Source organism: Oxyura jamaicensis, chromosome Z, assembly GCF_011077185.1.
Source record: "Oxyura jamaicensis isolate SHBP4307 breed ruddy duck chromosome Z, BPBGC_Ojam_1.0, whole genome shotgun sequence".
Lineage (NCBI taxonomy): Eukaryota > Metazoa > Chordata > Aves > Anseriformes > Anatidae > Oxyura > Oxyura jamaicensis.
Window position 1 is genome coordinate 687,323 of NC_048926.1, and position 22,396 is coordinate 709,718.

Consider the following 22,396-nt stretch of genomic DNA (forward strand, 5'->3'; position numbering starts at 1 on the left):
GGAGCTCAGATCCTGCGTGCCAACCTGGTATTTTAAGGATACAAAGAGAACTGGAAAGCAAAGCCCTCTTGACTTTTGTCACCGTTTGCATTTCACAGCACAGAACGAGCACGGCTGGCAGCCACCACCTACAGATGAAACCTGCATGAAAACCTTCACGGACTCCATGGAAAGCACCGACACTTCTCCTTGCATTTGTTTCGCAAGTCTCATGGTCTGTCGCCCCGCGGGCAGACAGGACAGGGACATGCACCGCGAGCTGCGCCCCCAGCCACAGCAAAGCCAACCACCAGCCAACCCCGCTGCTAAACCTGCCCCAGCGCCCACTGCTGCTTCACAGGCAGGCGGCCTTGGCTAAGCACGCTGATGGCAATTCAGGATACCGTGTGTGAATAGGGAAAGGTATCGGGGTGTAAACGCAATGTGTAAGAGGAAATCGGGCCCCATAAGCAGCAAAGGCCACCCGGGTGCGGGCAGCTTTGGGTCTTCCTGCAGCCCATCCCCGCTGCAACTCTCCTCGCTCCCCGCTGCGACCAGCAGGCCAGGGCCAGGGCCAGCCGTGTACACAGAAGAGGCAAAAGTAATTTTTTTTTTTCCTCCCCCTTCTGGAGCAATTTATTTCTACATCATTTCTACACATGAAAACATATTTCATCCAAATTTCATCCATATTTCTACCTATGGCAAATTCACACCTTCCTAACGCTGTGCCCCTTACCTCTTTTCACCTGAAGCAATTCCATATCTTCAAAGTATTTATGAAATGTACATCAGTACAGTCAAACACTTCACCTTGTGAAACTCACCTTCTTCTCCTACATTACAATTACATATCTAGCTATATATTTAATGTGACTGCCACTGTGGCAGTCGATCCGTGCCAGTGCAGCGCAAGGCAGGTCTCTGGCAGTGCAGGGGCACGGTAACGAGACTGTCGGTGATTGCTGCCTCCAAGTGTTTGTCTCCTACGGTTATCGAGCCTTTTTATAATCGTCATTGTGCTGCTTTCCCAAGACTTCAATTGGGCTATTCCAGGAAGTACATGTGAGATGGGGAATCAAGCACGGATTCCCGCAGTAGCTTGCTCAGAAAGACACAACACATTTTGTAATCACTTTTTGACTACTCCTGTAATTGAGGCCAGAATTATGAAAGATTAAAAGCAGAAGAATACACTGCAGCATTACCTTTATACAGTTGAAATGAAGAGTTTCAATAAAATTTGCTTGAGAAAATAAATACAGGCATTTTGGTTGCATAACTATTACTATTTTTAAATGAATTTTTCCCCATGTTTTATTATCTACTACCGAACTATTAGACAAGGAAGGGAGCCACAGAAGAAGAAACTAATGTATCTTGTAAAAAATTCTGCTCATTTTCTATTGTTCTCATTGATAAGGTACATGCATTTTAGAAAGAGATGTGTAATGTTTAGATAATGAAAGATGACCTGATACCATCCCTTGAAAATAAAATAAATTAAATAAGAGGGGGGAAAAAAAAAACCCCCTGAAAATTTTTTTTTTTTTTCCCTTTTTCTTTTTTAATATTCCCCTCCCCAAAAGGTCTCCTCCCTACTGGCAGGCTGTGCTGATTTATTTGATAACGCCTATCTTGTTATCTTCTTCTCATGTCTGCAGGAGAGTACTTGAAATAATGGGGCATTGTCACTACTGTAAAAACTGGAAGTGTTTAAACTTTACTTTTCTAATATTTCAGAGGGCATCTTACAACAGACAAGTTTAATAATTAAATATCAGTAAGTCACATAGCTTTGTATTATTAAAGCCAGGACATTTTTCTGGTTTGCTTTTTGATAACATGTTCCCTTTGTGGTGCCAGTAACACGGTTTGATGCAGCTAGCCAGCTGCAGCACCCTAGAAAGGAGAACAGAATAATAAAACCTCTCATGGCAAATAATAACATTGATAAGTATATAATTTTTACTTTTATTTATTTTTAAGAAAAGACTTGCAGTCACCCAAAGGGAAAAAAAAAAAAAGGGTTTATAGAATTTGAATTAAAAATGACTTCTTGTCCAGTCTTTCATTTAAGCACTGATGTGAAATCCCAGGGCTCTGACTCCGCTGCCCACCTCTGATCAGGTGTCCTGGGGTCAGAGCCCACAGGTAAATCCCTGGGTTTTATCCCCATGGCATGTGAGGATAACGAACGTTATTGAAAACCTGCAATGTATTTGTTAATTAAAAATGATAGTATTTAGGATGAGCAAACCTGCCAGGACTCTGTGAGCATATAACCAAACCACTACCTAGCGGCTACTGGCAACCGTAAGGGTTAAGGCGCTGATTTTCTTCTGCATAGGTGGTGCTATTTTAAGCCAATAGTGTGTTTAAATCCACCCCAATGAAATCAATACAGCACTGCTCTACTCAAGGTGAGACCAAATAAACCTGTCGGAAGCTTTGAGAAATAGGCTTTGCAGTACACTTTGAGTGCTAAGTGCCTTTCAGTCCAGAGATCTGTCATTAAATAATCATTAGCCATCATTCATTCTTCCTAAAAAGCTCAACGCCTGGATCTGTTCGGTGTCCGCTCGGCATTAGTACAGACTGCCTTGTGCTCATTAGCACTTAGGGATGTGGACACCGCACCTTAACAGTGCGATTCCTTGTGCCAGCACACCTGCAAACAACAGCTTTGCTGAAAACCCAACTCTTACACCGCCACCCACGGCGGGTAAGCCTATTCCACGTGCATAGCCTGCCCCAGAAAACTGCACAAACGAGCATTTAATTTACTCGACCTTATCGTGCAAGAAACCAACAGGAAAACATTCAAGATGGTCATTTTTCTATTTACTCATACCTTTGAATTTACCCAAAATATTTCGAACCTTGGAAAAGCTGAACAGCATCGCCCAAGTGGCAGCGTGCTCCACGTGGTCAGATTAAGGCTACTGACGGATGATCTTTATCCATTACTTTCATACAGGTAGAGATTTTTATTTGGTCTCTCTGCAACTTTTTTTTTTTTTTTCCTGTAGGAAACACTGACTTGAGTGCCGACTGTCACTTCAAAAGGAGGCTACGGGCAACTGGAAACAAACTGATCTCATCTAACTGCAACTACTCGCGTTGCTGGAGTCCGTCCCCTTCCGTCTGTAGCGCGCTGTGAAGTCAGTCCCTTTCTGCCTGCAATCCCAAACCCAAAACACATCTAATACACTTACCACCTGGCAGCAAGTAAAGCGGTAACAAATTTCATTTTTGGAATATACAGGCACAGAGTTAAGCTATCATCTCTTAGCATTTACCTTTCCTTTTCTCATCAGTGCTCTGTGAGCTGCGTGCTGAAAATGTTTTATTTCCTTTCAAAAGGCGAGGAAAGCAATTAGCTGAACTCTTCGGCGTGCGTGTGTTCTCAGCAACAAGCTCGACTAAGCAATCATCATCGTCAACTAATTTAATTCCACTGAATGCCATATAGCCTGAAGTACTTAATAACTCGGGAATAAATTTACCAGAGCAACACTGGATTGTTTCCTATCACAGCCGAAACCCACAAATATAAGTTATGAAGTATTAATTGTACCCTGACCTCATTGCTTTCATTTCTAGATGCAGATTTGTGCTGCAGTTTCCAGGAATCTGCATCCTTCTGCGCTGCTATCTAAAAAAAGGGCCATAAATAAAAGCACTTAAATGTTTTTAAAATTTTGATCGGGATAACTTTAACGTCACTAGTAATAAGGGAAGTTTTGATGCATTAACTGGGCTTTAAATAAAAGCAAACCACACCGAACGAGAAGCGTCCTCTATTCCCCCCTCTGAGCAGCAGAGAATCCATTTTGTCTTTGACTCTTTTTGCTCTTAGCAGTGCGAGGAGAGGCATCCTCACCCATTTTGTGTTCCTACAGCTCCAGCACAGTGAAATATTCAGCGATAAAAGGAATGGCACAGCAGAGAAGAAAAATCTACTAAACTGCAATAGATTGGAATGGTGGCTGCAAAAAATACTTACCATATGTAGGAAGGCACATTTTGTACACGAGCCCATCAGTCTTGTGGAAATTACACTGTAATATTTATCTTCTATCTTTATAACTGTATGACAACTCCAACTATTTGCATAACTACCATTAAATTATAGAGTTCACAATTCCATCAGGCAACCCAAATATCACAAAATAGAGCAAGATTGTATTATTAATGTTTGCATTAGGAGTAACTAGCTGGCACATAACCAAAGCCGGATAAATGTAAACAGAAGATATTTTTTTTCCCCAAAAAAAGACTTCAATAAGCTGTTAACGAGAGTCAATTAAAGAAATCCATTCCCGAGTTTGAGATCAGCCTGGACATCGGTAAAACTTCAATAAAACCAATACAAATCCGGGCTTCCCATTCTGAAGCATGATTATGATTTTACCGAAAGGAACATCAAACTATTTTACATTACAGTCATTTTGAAACTGAATGGCAACTTTTCCTGATGCTTTATGAAAAAGATGTTGTTCCTATTGGAAATCAATAGGAAGGCAGAAAAAATTAGATAGCTATGATTTGCCAAGGAATCGATAAGAAATAGAGCAATATCAGAATCCATGTTCTTTATCTTTCACACACTAAAATTTGACTTTCATGTGAACAGAACTTTAAGAATTTACAGGAGAAAGTACGTAAGGTGCGATTGTGTTTTCTGATGCACTTATATCACCTCTGGCAATTTCAGGTGCTTTGCTTTTAAGATCTTTCTGATTTTGACAGATCAAAATACATTCCCAGTGCTTAAAGACATTATTTAATTTGAAATGATGTAATACATCCTGAAGATGTATCGAATACAGACTTACTGATCAGTCTGAACCACAAAAAAACCACTCTCGTGTTTATTTTGGAGGCACCTCCTGTGGTGCTTGGCTGGGGGGACAACGTTCAGCTGCGAGGGCACGGCCGAGGCACAGCGTGTGGTGTTGGGCATCACCACTCCCAAACAAATCGAGCCTTTTCCCTACAGAAAGTATTACATATACAGAAATAAGCAGGGAAACGGAAGGCTTTTAGCAGCATAAGGAAGAGGGCTGGGGCTGGGAGAGGGGTCGCAATTCGCCATGCATTCTGCCCTCAAGATGACAGGGACAGGCGGGTGACACACCTCTGGGGGCTGTATCGGGACCGTACGCCCCTTGCCCACCAGGTGGTTCCTGCTGCCATGCTAAAGGCACCCAGCCGCCTTTCAGATCTGCCTCTGCGCCTACAGGCGATGCACATTTTAATACTTATTTGTTGTGTGTTTCAGCAGAGTCATCGCAGCAATATTCCACCGTGCTGGTGCAGATCCGCTGGAGCCACAGAATTTACCTCTCGATCCGTTGCAGTCAGTGCGAGCAGGGAGGCGTCGCTCCCCTTTTCCGATTCCTGCCCACTGTGGAAGGGGGAAGCCCCCACGCCCACAGCGGGGGCCCGGCAGGGCAGGACGGCGGGCAGCCCCCCGCAGCCCCCTGGCAGCTCCGTGCCCCCCGCGGCGGGCGCGAGCCTGCGTGCACAGCACCGGCGGTGCGGAGCTGGCGCAGGGCCCCGGCTGCTGCCTCGCGGCGCGCACGGCTTCGCCGAGGGCTGAACGCGGAACGCACTCTATTTGGCTTTCAGTCAATTAAGCTTTAAGCTGTCAGCAAACAAGACTTTTAAGTTAATTTTGAATCACCACAAATCAAGTTGAAGGTTGGGAAAGGGCACGCTCACATGCCGGCATGAAAAAAGGCAGTTTAATTGCCTCTGAATAGCTATTATATGCTGCAATTGGCCTATTGAATCTTAGATCATCTATTTATTTATCCAAGTGCACAGGCTGGTAAAAGAATGAAAAGTACCAACTCTGCTCTTTTTCTCTCTTGCTTAAGTAGGTAAAATTAAAGCTTTTGCATGTACAAAGTACTACAGCAAAGTTCAGGATGGTTTGCGTTAAGCTTTATTTTTGAACCATTTCAGATAGCTCTAGTTTGGGGAGCTGTAATGTGAACGCAAGTCATTTCCATACGAGAAGTTATTGTTAGGGTGACTGGGCTTTGTTTGCTACGTAGGTAAGTGCTGTTCTGAATTACTAGTTGGAAAAATTATCTGTCCAGGAGAAGTGTATAAAAATGCTTTAGGAACAGCAACTACCAAAACGTTACAAAAACCTGCCATACATTTCAGATCCCCATCTTCATGAAAAATCGTTCTGTTTAGAATAAACCTCGATCAGACAGCACCAACAGGAAGGGGTCTTCTGAACTTAAAAGCTCTTAAAAGCACTGCCACTCGTACACGGCTGGTGGGGAGGAGCGAGCACAAAGAAATGAGAGCGGCCTTACACGGTTACAGACCAAAACCAACGTACTTGTTGCATGAAAGCGTAGCCAGTGCCATCAGGATACGCAGCCCAGTAAACTTAGAATAAAACAACATCAAGCTTTCCAAATCCCAGCCAGAACTGGCTTCCAAGACTAAAGGAAACATTAAAGAAGTAGTATACTCTAACGTTACCTTGGTCATCAGATATATTATTCGTATACTAACCAGCACAAGCTTCTTGGAAAGTAATACCCCCGTGGCAATTCCTGATTCCTAGGGTCCTTCAGGCTACGCCAAGAGCAGGCTTCCACAGACACAGGGTTAATTTACACGGTAAGTGCTGCTAGAAGCAATGGACACTGCGCACATGAACAGCTTCTGCAAGCATTTGGCCCACCGTTACAGCTCACTTGTCCCATGACACCCAAACCTCGCCAGCACTGTAATACTTCACACATGCAACCAGGCTTAAACTTCCCGAGGTGGATCAAGGGAAGCCTGAGCCCGAACTGCTTGTTGCTGCGTGCGTCTCTGGAAATGCTGGGTGTCAGCACCCAGGCTTGCTCTTGAGACCTCTGCCCCCTAAAAACCCCAGTTCTGCAACTGAACAGATGTAGAAAGAGGAAATTTTTTTTTGACTGTAACAATCTCTCCTAAATCTTTAATTAAATTAATGAAAACATCAAAGTTGAAGCATTTCTGGCTAATACCACTGAGAAAAGACGAGCAGTCAGAACACAACGAAGGTATAAATGGTGACGAAGACACTGAGAACTTTTTCCAAGTTAACAACATTTTCCAAAGTAACGACAGCACAAAAGGAGACTGCGCAGAGCTGGACGAAGACATCTGCCACCGGAACAGACAAAAGAGTTTCGGACAGTCCCAGATTGATTTTTACGAAGTGCTGATGTACAATGCGCACGGTGACGCTGAATGCTTCCCGATTTCACATAAGGAATACGACTGCACAAGGACTGATGCTAGTTAGTTACACTGTGTGATGCTTAGGATAAAGTTGTGCATCAGATAAATGCAGATACCAAGAAGTATTCCCAATTAAATGCGAGGTTATCTTTTTAACTACCCAGCTGCACGCTTCTTCCGGCAGTGAGAAACCACCCCCGAAAGCCCAAACAGAGCAGTTCTCCTGAGCCAGCCCTTACGGAACACAGGCAGCACTGTCCCAGCGCTGACATATGCCATTCCGACAGATGTCCTGCCCTTACCCCCCTCACAGGGAACAGATTTCTCAGTGGCGTTTCCTGGTGACATCTGCTTCAATGGCAGATGCCCACGTCTTTTCAAAGACGTGCAGCTCTGCTGAAAAACCCTGTGCTTCCACATGAGTTACACTTCCTAACATTAAATGAAAGTGTTTTTATAAAAAGTATTTTACCTATAATTTCACGCTTTCTTGTAGACAGCTAATGACAAATGGTAGCAAACTAGATTCTTGATTCATTTTCTTTACCATTATCCATCAATTAAATACATTTCTCAAGGTGCTTCAAAATTCCTGTTACCACACACAAAAACTCCATTAAAATTAGCACTCGCATGTTAAATAACTCTATCTGTGCATTTTATTTGTAACAGAAAAGATCAAATGAGAGAGATGAGAGTGTTTTCTCTACTTTCTTAATTAGCATCTGAAAGGGATGAAGTTTGTTTTAGCTGATAAAATCTAATTTTTCTGGTGTTTTACACAACAGTCAGCCCACGATATGGTAGATGGTTTTCTAGCAAGTTATTAAACACAAATTAAAAGCTTCTTTGATCTCTCTTTGGTGGGCTTTGGAGATGCAAAAACGTACGTGACAGGGTTTGTAGAAGGTGCTCAGGTTTGGTCTAACCTACTTAAAAGCAGCCCAGCAGGAACTTTATCCAGAGACTGACTCTTTTGGCACCCTCATTGTGCTGAACAGTGGGCCACTGGCTTGTTTGCTGGGGATGGCAGATGGTTTCATTTGTTGTGCACCTCCACTTCACACCAAATTTTCAGTGGAAGCCTGGCTGCTGAGGGGAGGGGAGCAATGGGCAGCGGCACCTGTCGCTGCTGCCTCCACGGCCAGCTCCAACAGGAGCGGAGAGAATGAGGAGAAACCACCAGAGCAGTCCAGAAACTCAATACATCAATAAAAATAAGAAAAAACAGTAACAGCAACAAAAAGCACAGTATGTAACTTAGCAGTATGCAACTTTTAGTGCACAGTTGAAACGTTTTTCTTTCATTACAGTGGAAGCCTTTGAATTAAAAATTGTAATACTCTATAGCAAAAAATAATGTTTCGCCTAGGAATTAAAACTATCTGAAGCAGTTAGATGCTACCAACATCAGAGCATCTAGAATCGGGGGTAAAATAAGCGTTACTCGAAATATGGGAAAATGCTGGAAATTTCTGCAATTACACTGCATGTACTGCTGCACTTCAACAGATGGAGCGTTCAGATTAAAGGATAAATCAAAAAATCACAGTCATACAGTGCTGAATCATTAAGGCAATACAGACAAATATCGTTACCGATTCAAGAGCCATTTTAACTTTAGATTATGGCTTCATCTAGCAATATTTCTTGCTTCTGATTTCACTAGTTAGTGGATAAATATTGCTTAAAAACACTAATCATTATGCAAGAAAATAGATTTAGAAATACTGAAGGGAAAGACTTGAAAGATGAAACTTTCAAGCTGACAAACGCTGTCAGTACAAAACTGAGCTTTTATTTTCTATGTAACTTTCTGCACGTGCACCGCCGCAGCTGCTAGAATTATCAGAATATATCAGAAATAACAACCCCTGCGAAGCACACAGGTCAGATGTAAGAGCGTGCTCGGCTGAGGCTCGTTGTGGTGTCATGAGCAAAGGGAGTCCTTTCTCAGCAGCCCCCGGTGCGAGCAGCACCAATTCTTGCATGGCTTTTCAGTGCTATTTTCTAAATAACTCCTGACTGTATGTTTTTAAATGCCTCATAGGCACTGCGGTGTGTTACTGAAGTACTTTCAGCCAGCTATATTAAAATGCTTTAATCTCTAAAAGTACTGATGTGAAAGTGAGCCCTTTCAGAAGTTATTTTGGATAAATGAAGGCATTTGGTGAGTCCCAATTTGAATTCTAAAAAAATCCTGTTGACCACTGCACACCAGTATTACTTTGTGCAGTCAAATCAATAAATATCAGCCTTAAGAGGACCACTATAGAAAGAAGCTGCATCATATTTTTAGATGACACGGTGAAGCTTAAATTATCTGAATTAAAACCTTTTTTTTTAATATTCTACAAACACTAATGTAATTGTATTCAATTGTTGACTGAAAATTCATCTTGGGATATAGTTTTTAAAGCTCAATTCCTTTTAATAATAGTATGTTTTCTGTAAAGAAAATGGTTGCTAGCTTCAGATTCAAGCAACATAGTAGACAGCTTTCTGAAAAGCTCAGAACTTAAGAGTCTAGAGCGTAGCAAGGAAACGCACATCACTTGGAACTTACTCCATTCAAGCACCCTACTTCCATTCTCTTTCCTCTGGAAAGAACATCAAACATCAACGAGGGAGACTGCTGCCCCAGATACAACACCCACTTGTTCGTAATACTGCTGAAGCTTCCAGAAAAGGAACCAGAAGGTCTCCCACAGATGTGGGACCTGGTAGATGCTACGTTTCTGAAAGAGACACTGATGTAGTGGATGTCCTGCGAAGATCTGTGTTCCAGGGTACCTGCAGCCTATTCGTTAATTTCTATTTTTTCTTTTTTTCCCCATTTTTTAATTTCCATTTTTTTCAGCCGCCATTCACTGTTGTTTCCTGATGAATCCTGCACCTTCCCCCAGCCGCCCAAGGCACCCCCAGCATTCTCCCTGCCTTTGACTATTTCCTGTTAGCTTTTTACAAATAGCTCATGTTGATGCTCTCTGTTCCAAGCAGTTTGTTCTTCCACCAGCAGGAATCTTGTCTCAGTCACCTTCAACCAGAGACTTGACCCAAAACTCGATCTGTCATACTAACTGTCTTCTGGTCAATAGAAATAAATAGTTTTCTTTCAGCCTTTCACAAAAATCTATAAAAAGCTCAGTCAAAAAAGATAGCTTTTGTGCTTTATAATCTGCAGTACGCTATGCTAAAATACGTACCGGAGTCATTCAGATTCTGAGGATATTGATATTGAGCACACAGGTATTTTCCTTATGGCACTGCATAAATAAGCATGAAAAAACAAATCCAAAGATAAACTGCGTATAATTAAATGCATATTTTTGTATGGTCTGTCATTTCGGAATATGCCCTGAGGGATCACAGCTCGCAACTTCATCCACCAGTTTACAATGAACTACAACAACGACAACAGCTGTACTGGTATTTTTAGACCTGAACCACGCTTGAATTCTGTGTGTGACAAACTAACAACTCTTCCGTGCTGAAAACCTCCGTTCCATGAAGCAGACTATGGTGGCAGCACCCATGCATCAGATTTTTCACCAAGGTACATCGTTTAAGGGACGACTGCAAAGAACCAACCTTTGTTCTCCAGGAGCTACGAGCTAAGCATGCCAGTCGCAAGCAGAATAAAAGGCCCCAGATACATAGAAATATAACGATTTTATGGACAATATTTTGCAGTAGCAACATGTTCATAGCACAGTAGCTACAGTTAAGCAGGTATTCAGTCTTTGTCTAGAGCTCTGCATTTTTTTTTTTTTTTTTACTCTGGACTAACTTCATTTTGTTTCTAATAGCGTGTACTCCTTCTTGAACAGCCTCCGTATTTTGTTTTCTCATGAGAAGTAAGGAAGAAGCGTTTATCCCTTCTCCCGGTACCCAGCACGCCCCAAAGCGGCGCGCTCACGGCGCGGTGCTCACCTGCTGCGATGTCGTCATCAGCCAGGTCCTGCTCTTCCTCCTGAACTTTTGCCTCTGTCCCCAGCGCGTCCGGGCTTGCTGTAGCAGTTTGAATGGCTTCCGAGGTTACTCCAGCTGAAAAAATACCAGCAAACACCCACAAAATCAGTGACTGTGGTAGATAACAGCCTTACATGAAGAAAAAAACCCCACACATTCCCTTCTGACTCTACGTAGTGCTAAGAAACACAGATAAAGCAAAGGACATGATCTGACTTTCCTTAGCACTCTGTGCAGTTTTCACAAACCTACCCCTTGAAAGCCTTTCCACAACGTAAATATCTCCCATTTTTTTCTTTTTATGGCATCTTCTGGCACGATTAGAAATATCAGACACAGAGACGCACCAAAACCATTAGCCAAAACCCTAACAACAAGGCAAATAACGCAGGAGTTCCAGCAGGACTCCTCTTCCCTCTCCCCTTAATGCCCATCTCTCACCGAGGAAGGGCTGTTTCCACACCACCTGCAGAGTGCGTTAATCCATCCGAGCCCTTCCACATCATTTTGGCTGTGATGCATCAGTCAATTGCTGTTGGACACCACATCACGGACACCACATTGTGCCACGTACCAGCAGCACGTGGATCAAGTTCTAACTCACTGGTTGGTACGCTGCCTGGCTATAACCTTTAATTAGTCCCTTACAGCCCTTACCACAGTTCAATCAAGGCATTATCAAAAGAAGTGTTTTGCTAAGGGTGAAAAAGTACAGCCTCACAAATAGTCTTCCCAAAGAGCTTTAGGAAAGCTAAAAGAGCAGACTGACAAGAAGCCCTGATAAGATTTCTTTCCTCCCCGTACACCCTTTATGTCAGCCTATACTATCAAAAATCTTATTATATGAAGAGATTGCTGCTTGACTGATGGCAGCGTTAGGTTTGCCAGCTACAGAGGCATTAAGTCCCCATTAAAAAAAGGACCACAGGCCTTTGTCAGCACCAGCCAAACTGCAAGAAGAAATGAAGTCTCTGGAAATGGCTTTGCCTTCGGGGAGGTGAGCAGCCCTGCACTGCCCCGAGCTGGCACTGGGTGAAGGCGATCCGCCTGTGGTGCCTGCTGCTTCTCTGCCGTTTTAAAATCTTCTTTATGAAAATATTAACAGGTATTACTTCAGCTTTGAGTTGTTTCCATGGAATAAAGGGCTCATCTCTCCAAACATACAAATTTGATTGATAAATGAGAAGGAGCTGGTAGCATCATAAATCACAAGGGAGGGATCTCTCTCAGGGGGTCAGCTGCATACACACAAGTTTGTGAATCCACATCCCAAAGCCAGTTAACCCCGAGTCTTTAAAATTCTCATGAATATGCTAGATTTTACTTTTTAGTACCGCTGATAAATACTAAGTGCTCACAGCACAGTCATACTTACACTCTGAGATAACAGTGCTTGCCTGACGCAGCACTTTCTGTTCTAACTTTTATTCTGACATTACCTCTTTATAGAGAAACTAGAACCTTTTAATAACTTTCCAAACGTCCTTCTCATTATGTCAACACACGTAAAAGCAGTGACAATAGATGTAAAACCAGGCTGGGACACGCTGCCAATCAATAGCCTATCACTTCATTAGACATGCTGGCAGGGCTGCGCAGAGATCACATGCAATTACAAATTGCACATGAACCTTATTCAGGACACTTTTAAAAATGGAGTTTCATGCTACGATGCAGCTGTTACAGCTCCTGGGTATCACCTGCTGCGGTCTGCACCAGCTTCAGCAACGACACCAGGGCTCCAGCTTTGTCAGAATACTTTTTGCTCTTCACCTTCCACCACCTACTTTTCCTAACACACTACTTGCAAATACCCACTGGAGTTGGTTAGTGTGCTGAAGGGAAACGAGGAGGTTATTCCTGAAACACTGCCTCACGTTTTGCATTCTGGTTAACATAAGACCTGCTGGTAATCCCTGCAGACACAGCAAGCATACAGCTGCTTCCTAAATATCTCTTCCATAGTCTAACATTCTTTGATTTCCTTCCACAGACAGAGAAGGGTACGGAGTTTCCATGTCTTTTGAAAACTGCAGTGTGAAGCCTCTACTGATGAGCTTTCATCTCAGGGGGTGCATTTTCTGTGCTGAAATACTCCGGTCAGTAGGAGCCAAGGGTCCAGCTGTCCCTAAAAGGTAAGTTTAGGCTGGCTCAAAACTCAAAGCTTTTGATTTTTTTTTTTTTAGTTACTACATCACTTCTTTCATTGCTTTCTATCCCGGAGTTACTGAAAAGAGGCCGAACTTTCGTATTAGATGTGCTACATCTTTCTAAAGTGCTTAGCAAGACTAGTGATAACGCAGCGGAAGGAAGAAAGTGTTTTTGCTTGAGTTGGTTCCAAGCTCAGCGTATGAAAAGTTTCAAGTTTATTACAATTATATACAATTACAATAAAATTCTAAGTACATTCTGATTAAATAGATTTAAGCATTCCCTAAAAAACAATGAACAGATAAAAACAGAAGGGGAGAAAAATAACAGTTGCAAAAATAATTCAGGCAATAAATCATCGCTTCCTTTCAAAGAAAATCTTGTAAGAAGGAACACATCTTCTTGGACATAAATGCCTTCTACATAATTCACCAAAAATTACCAAAATTGTCTTAGAAACAGGTTTTAGAAGTAAAAAGATAAAAAATGGAATGTATTAAAAATAAGCCAGTTGTCATATTAGGAAACACTGGAAAATTAGGCAAGATTCACTCATATCAGAAACTTACACCATTTAGAAATGTACAGCTCCTGACTGCAGCATCATGAAACCGCTCATTTAATATATCACAACGTTGCAGCGCAGGTCTGTTGCATTTAATTCTTTGTGCTGTGTTAAGTCAAACCTTGCGCGAGTGGAATGATCAACCAGATGTATAAATAGCAAAGTCTTCGGGGTCCAATCAAAGTATCCTTACTCAACGAAAACTCCCATTTAAATCAATGGAAGTTTAATTAAGTTTTACTCAATTAATGTGGCTTTAAATAAAACTTTCTAGGAGATATATATCTACTAGAAATATATTAATAAAAACGGACGTGGTATTTGTTATTACAGACCGACCATATTTGTTTTGTTTTCCAGTGATAACACAGATTATTATTTGAAGCGGTTTAAAGAAATGTTTCTCTCTTTAATTTCACGCTGCTGCATTATGCAGGATTTCCACTTTAAAAGAAACAATGATTTGCTACAAGCATCTACCTGGATGAATGGGGTTTTAGCAATACGGGAAGCAACGGGAGTGTCTATACTTAATTTCTGGACGGAATTTATTGAAAACGGATTTCTGCAGTGGCTGCCCAGCGCTGCCCCGCATCCCCGCTGACAGACAGCCTGCCTGCCTCGCATTAATTCCCTTCACACCGCTGCTATCGATCCCGGCCCGCTCCCCAGCCCCTCCGCACACACTGCCTGTCTGCTGCCTCCGCCACATCAGCACATGCACACAAAGGCCATGGCAAGATAACCTTTTGCTTTCCATTAAAGACATAGGAACCATTTTCCTATCTGCAGTAAGATCACATATTTAAAAACACATCGCTCTCCCCGCGGCTTAGCGGCCAGACCCGCTACCAGAAGATTCCGGGGGCTCCACTGCACGCAGCCTGGGACACGGCTGCTTCAGCGCTCGGAGAGTGCTAGGCTGGGCTCCACAAAAACAAAGAACAAAGCATGAACAGAACAGTCAGCAAAGAAATTCCTTAGAAAGCCCTTTGCAAAACCCATTGTACATCGAAGACAGTCCTTACTCTTAACATTAGTAGGTAACAGAGGAAGAAATTTTCCCTCTTTGAGCTCTACCTGGAAACCCTTCCTCATGCAAAACCACCATGGAATAATCAAACCATCTCACGCTGGGGAAAGAAGGAGCAGGCAAGGCCACGGCAGACGTTTACAGCTGCACAACAGCCTCAGCAGACAGGACATGGATGAGGCTTTGAGAGCTGGCCTGCTTTCCTCCGTCTGGGAGCCTGCAAAATGCCCACGGCTAAACCACCTCCGATACTTCTAATGCTTGGCATCACCTACACATCCGCCACCGTTTGCTTGGGGTCGGCGAGCTGGCTTTGAGGTGGCAGACGGACTGGGATCCAGCACTGACCTGGATCCCACTGGAGGCCACTGACTCAGGGCCTCGTATGGATACGGACTCACACCGTCAATTTCCTATTTATAATCTTCAGCTGAATGGCTGAGCACTGTCTGTAAAGAATAGCCCAATAAACGCGCTCTGGATTTACTTACTGTAGGGCTTTCCCTTTCTCTTTTTCATCACAAACACTGATGTGAAATGGGAACTTAGTTTTCAGAAAGAATCCACCTGGTCCTGCTGCTTACCCCGCAGAGCCGCGATTCTCTCCCTGAGACATCTCAGCTGGCTGCTTAGAAACAAAGAGGGGATAACATAATAAATATGGTGCACACTGAGCAGAGCAATCGCTTTCGGCCAGAATGATGAAAAGTCTTCCTGTAGGATAGCAACAACTTTTTTAATACACCTATGAAAAGAACACTTAATCATGACAAAGTCCGGACTATTTTTGCTCAGCACCTCTGTATTATATATTCTTATTCCGACTCACTCCAACAGCTAGAGTATCCAGTAAATAATAAATGTATGCTGTCAGACATGCCTTTCCCCCCCTTTTTATTTCTACAATGAGTAATTTTTTTCCCAAAGGCTGACTGATCTCCCTGTTAAGAGACCTACAGCCCTACGCGAAGTAACCACGGAATGAGAACAAAACCAAGCACTGCTCACGTTTTTACTTCATTAGCTGAAGCTGGCAGATGACCACCTACAAATACAAAAAGCACTTGTTGAATAGCTCCAGCCGGCTCCAAGACACCATGAAACCAACACTTAGCAGGAGCCTGGCAAGACGCTGGGCACTTCTACATTGCGTACTCCGAGCTGGTCAAAGTTCTGCTGATGCTCTGGATCAGCCCAAAGCACAAGATGACAACCGTCAAGCGCCGAGCCAGAGCTAATGGGCCTCTTTTCCAGCAGGATGCTTTAGGGTGGACTCCGCGGTGCTGAAATGATTACGTGGCTGGGCAGACTTCACTCCATCCATCACGTACCAAACAGAAAGTAAGTCATAAATAGTTTTCTTGGCCTATACAAATCAAAATCTTCTTGAGGCTTAAATTGACGAACCCCCCATCCTACACTGACTGCTGCCAGACCCATGGAAGCCCCACAGGGTCCAGGAGCCTGGGGACAAATTCCAGGCCAGGCAGCAGCTCTGGCACTGATAACACACCCTGCTCTCGCCCTTTGTGCCGTCCCCCTCGAAAACCTCACCTTATCTGCACAAAATGAGCAGAAAACACACAGGTGACGGATACAAACCAGGCCTATTGCCAGTTCTTGGCTTTCCTCGTCTTTCCTTTGAACAGGCATTTAAGCACATTTCCTTTCCGACACCTTGGCAGCTTCTTGCTCACTCATGCTCTCAGTACCCAAATTATTTAATGCAATTTGTAGTATGCTACAGATGGATACAAATTCTGAATTAATTACTTGCCAAATATGCTAATAATGCCAGGTGTTAAGTTAACACTATTAATGTGTGACAGCCCTTGACCTCAAGAAAATATAATCACCAAAAAGAGAGAATTAAAAAGTAAAATAGGTCATGGATGTAGTCTAAGTGGGTGCACCACAGACCACTGCAGTTCCCTACGTACAAACAATATCACTAAGTGACTTCCACAACTCTACCACTTGCAAGTTTCATGTCTATGCCTGGTGCCAGCATTTCCAAAAAGCTAAGGTCTTATTTGACATTCAGCAGGGTATTCTCATTGTTTGCAATGCACTGAACAGGCAGTGGTCAAAGATCGAAAGATACTAATCTCTAATCCAAGACTTCCCGTTCCTCATCTGATAGTTCACCACCGTCAAATGAATAAATAACTAGACGCAGCAGGAAATAACAGATTTTAAGGCGCACTTACTTCATAAAGCGAAGCGTACTGTCCTGTCCCATTTCCCCCTAAAAAACATCTTTCTCTTCTCTAATTTTTATTTGCACATTTGCACTGACTGTGAGATATCTAAGCATGTTTCCCCCATGACCCCCAGCGTCATGTTTCAACCCAAGATGGAATAGGGAAGGGAGAAATACAAATAGAGGACACCATGCACGGAGTCTTCTGTGCTACCACCATACTAGTAAAAGGTTTCTTTTCATGAAGAACAGGCGATTTCTATTGGGCTGGACTAACCGGACTCAGACACCGCCATGCCACAAGAAGACTTCATGAAGTTTTATAATCAGCTACTCTCCCAAACCTTCATTATAGATGCAACTGCTGCCTTTAACGTGGCTCCAGGAGCATGACTAAGACCTCCCTTCTGTCACACCTCAGCATGTATTTAAATGATTCAAGCATTTCTGCAGAAGGCAACCTAGGATGCTGCAGAGTCTTCAAATTAACATATTCTGGGGGAGCTTAAAAGTGAAAAAGCTTTAGAAGTACATTAGAAATGCACTTTCCAGTGCTATAATGACTGTAATAGATCTACAGGAACATGTTATTACTCCATTAAGTCTCCTATGTCATTTTAAAGACTATTCATATCACACAAGTGATTTAGAAGATAGAAAAAACTGTAGCACCTTAAGAAGAATCAATTGTTGTACAGTGTAGAGCTGTTAAAGTATTAACTGGTAAACAAACTTATAAAAACTAATGAAAAACAATCTGACAGATGTAAAACAAAACAAAACCAAACCTTCATAGAGTAAAATACCCGTGAGATGAAAAACAGAGGTACAGAGACCTTACCTGTACTCTACACGCTCAATCCTAACACTTTCAGCTGATCATCAGGTTGTTAGGGAACATCAGGTACAAATTGCGTGCATAAATCTATGCAAACCAATTAAAAACACAGCATAAAAAAAAACACCTTGTGTTTTATCGTGTACCTACTGAGCAGCGATAGAAAAATGAATCCATGAGAATATAAGAAAAAAATAACAAATATTTTACTAAATATGGAGACTTAGTTATTGTTTCAGCAAATGTTACCATACACTGCAAAAAAAATCTGAATTAAAGAAACATTAATTTTGATGAAACAGCTTCTTAAGATGCCATATTCAATATGTGCTGGGGTACCAGCTCACATTTTTCCGTGTTCATCAAAATGCAAAAACAGGCATGGGAATAAAACCTGGCTGAGCACATACTTTTTCATTGAAGTAACTGGCAGTGTAACTGAAATAAAAGTTCTAAAATTTGTACCTCTGTTGTTCACAACACTCTCTCCTGCATTAGTTAAAAGATTATTTAAAGATAATCCAGTGCAAATTTGCCTTTCAAGTTCCCAAACACATTTCATCAAAATGCTGGGAGACACGAGAGTTAGCTTGATCTTGCTGGGTAAGGTCATGTTCCAAAGTGTTGCTGGATCTGTGCGTTGAATATACAAACGGGGAAAAGATTTCATCTCTGTTTGCTAGTACCACACACTTGAGACATTCAAGAGTCAATTAAGTGCATATGACTAAGTATTCTATCAGCAGCAAGCTTCTATTAGTGATTAGCATTTGCTTCAATTAAAAGGGAACCTGCTATGTCCAAAGAAAGCAATATAAGAATATAAGAATAAAATGAGTATAAGCTATGGTAAAACAGTAAGATGTGCTGGACACAAATATGCTGATAGTATTTTATGCTCCTTTATTAAGAGTGGAGTTAGGGAGAAGCGGAGGATGAAAGAAACAAAGCGGTATTTCTTGACCCATCATATTTCTTCTGCTTGCCTTTCTAGCACAAAACTATGCTTTTCAGAAATCCACTGCATCCATTTTGGCCATTTAAATTATTTTTATCCCCTTCAAGTCCTCCCCAGACCTTTTAAAAAAGGTATTCTCTTTTATCATGTCCTATATTAGAACTAAGGAAACATCTGTATGCTTCACTCCCTACCCACAAGGGCAAGCTTTTTAGTTCCTTAATTATTTCATTTGTCCTTTCTGATACCACGATTATTATTCCTCTTCAGGATGTCAGCATCTTCGTGTATGCTCTTGCAGACAATAACACTATTAAATGCCATCTCTGCCCTGCCAGAAGCACAAACTTGGTTCAAGTTACATCGTTTTCAACACTGCTAATATAAAAAAATAATAATTCCAATTTGCTACTCATTGTCTGTTGTACAGGTTTTCAATATCAGTGTTTTAATGATATTGAACATTCACATTCAAGTCATTCATTCAGCCATACTCCTCAAGCTAATTTCTCTATTTTTTCCTGTTTTAAAACTTTCTTCTTGTTTCTGATAGATAAGCTTATCCTAGTTTAGTAATTAGTAGAAATCCCAAATACTGCTGTATGCATACTTGAATTATTGCCCACAAAATACTGGCGTTTTGTTAAACCAGTCAGCCCCTGGCTATTAAGCAGCTATACAAAACCAAATGCCATACCTATGGCCTGAACACAGGCACAAGAGGCAGAACAAAGTATTATGCTCCCAGCTGATGCACGTGTAAAATAGGGCTGCACACTCTTCTCACGCTTTCAAATGGAAGTGTGTAAGTAACGAGGAGTAGCAGGAATGGCAAAAGGATTGGAATTAGTATGAATTACCATTTTTCAAGTACATTAAACAGAAGTTCCTTTTTTGGAACCGGTCCGCTGGCTAAGGCAAGCAGGCCTTACAAAGTAGTTCATATACACTTCAACAACACAATTATGCCCATAACCTTGCACCCAACAAGGTCATTCAGCTTCACTCCAGAGGAAAGAAATTAGTAATCATCAACAGTTGCTATAGCAGCTACCCCCAGGACTGAAGGGCAACTACAGCTGTATTCTACAAACTGAGTACAACTGGCCTCAGAAAAGGATCAATTAAAAAATAAACCTTAACATACCAAACGGCACAAATACCTACCAGTACGAATCGAGGCTCTCTGGCATGTACGTACAACACATTATTCGCTGCCTGGCTGCACGCCTAACTGCACAGCAACATCCCCGTAATAAGGCAAATGCTACATGGCTAGAGGCTGTAATTAACAACAGCTTAGCCTCACCAACAAATTCCTAACATCACCTGAAAACACTGTGTTCCATGTAATTTATGCATTCAATTTAGATTTAATAAGATTATTACACATCTCTCAAAAATCAATTGGTATTTAATAGAGATCCTTCCCTGAATAGAAACCACATTCTTCAGTAGAAAAAGAATCACATGTTAAGAAAAATGAATGTCTACTACTTAAAAGCAAACATTCTCGTCCATTAAAATATAATTTTTTACTGCTTTGTTACGTATGGCAGGTGTGTTTATATCTCTTTATATCTTTATATTGTCTCATCGTTCTATAGAGGCAAGTTTCTAGACAGATAATTGAACGGAGTATCTTATGATGCTGACACATCTTCCAAGAATAGATTCTTAGAGCCTGGACGATCTCTGCTTTATTATCAACAAATAAAATGAAAATAGCTGTTCTGGAGAAAAACATAAACAGTGGTCAGTAACAATTGATTTTATTTTGGGAAGGAATATTATGCTGCATATCACAGTATTAATTCAAGACATATGTGCATAGTTACAGTCAGAAGCCTAATGTTTTGGTAAATACGTATTTGCATGTAGTGGCTCAAGGTACACAGCAGACTTATGTGCCCTTGATAATGCTCAATTCTGTTAAAATCTTTCTCTGCCTATCAACCAGCTGTTCCAAATATGGCCAATCATTCAGAAATGTAAGCGATTTTCACAGGTTGCAAGCCAAGTATTTTAAAGAAATTCCCTCTGTCATTCCACTTACAAGTGCAACATTTTAATGGACAGCATTTTATCAAAAGGGATCGGCTGATTTTTAAGATTAACCCTGCGTGGTCCATAATCACACAAAACTACAAATTGTTTCATCTGACAGCTTTAAGATTTTTACTTTGTACTGCTTTGATGCATTTGATTTCTTCAGTTAATACCCAATCAACTAATAAAGAAAAAGAAATGAGGACATGAAGATGTTAGAAAACAATTGTTATGAAAAAGTTTTCTCTTAAAACCACATTAAATAATTGAGGTAGTGTTACAGAATTGCATTCATAGCAAGATTTTAAATTGCCTTCTACTAAATATCCAAAGAAAGTAGACCCACTGAATAATAAGGTGACTGTTAACACAAGTGACATCAGGAAAAGGATGTGAATCTGACAGAGAAAATCAGAAAGAGGAGGAGCAAATGATTCAAAAGAATTGGTAATAGCATATATAATCTAAGCTAAGTCAGAAGGTTGGGGTGAACAGCCAGCTACCAAAGACTGTGCAGAGGCCTGTGTGAAATGACTTAAAGTTTTTTAAAATTAACAAATTTTATTTTTAAATTCTCTTGCATTTTATAAATTGCAAGAGATGAAAAAGGAACAGCTCTCATTCTTGATATACTTCTGGGACAATTTAAGACATCTTGACAGAACATTGCATGACGTCTTCTCTGTTGCTTCTGTGCTCTACACGCACTTTGCAAAGCCAGCTTAAGCTTCTAACACCCTAAAGCCCCTTAATTTTTAGACTTTTATGAAGTATTCTGTGTTGCAACATCAAAGGAAGTACCGTAATCTCATGCTCACCTGATTAACCATTACCATAAATTACTGCCTAATGACTCCTCGGTAACTATTCTATCATCTCTATGCAGTATCTCCTTGCAGCACTTGGTAGCCAATGTTTCTGAACACCCAGCTGGGCTGGAGTCACGTCAGATGCCAAGCAGATGCTGATGGACATTTCCTGCATTAGCTCCTTTCAGCATCCTTTGATACTTTGGGGATACCACAGGATCCCTTTATAGCCATTTCTATGATCTTATTATAGACTCCTTGGAAAAAAAAAAAAAAAGTCTGTGTTTTACCACCAGTAGCTTGTAATTTTATCAGCCCTTTTCATAATAGATTTCTTCCCCAAAACCTACAAACTACAGCCCAGCCCCTCAGCAGCATGGATTGCCTTTGCAAAAGCCGCTTCATTCCCAGTGACACGTACTGAAACGTTCTATCTACCCGATCAGCACTAGGGATCTTAGAGCAATTTCGCAGTTGTGAAATTACTTTGAAAATTTCCAGAAACGGATATATATAACCCAAATGCATTTTTTCTTGTAGCAGTGTTCCTAAATTTGTTTATGAAATTCATTTTTTTCCCTTTATCTAGCA

At 41.5% G+C, this 22,396-nt stretch overlaps 1 protein-coding gene across 3 annotated transcripts in view; it reads right to left on the reverse strand.

Moving 5' to 3' along the window:
* WDR7 (WD repeat domain 7) overlaps positions 1-22,396 on the reverse strand; it is a 105,959-nt gene that overhangs the window by 55,653 nt on the left and 27,910 nt on the right. For all 3 annotated transcript variants that reach the window (XM_035309534.1, XM_035309533.1, XM_035309535.1), the window contains one exon: positions 11,161-11,274. In XM_035309534.1, coding sequence (XP_035165425.1) covers positions 11,161-11,274 — 114 coding nt within the window. The remainder of the gene's footprint in view (positions 1-11,160; positions 11,275-22,396) is intronic.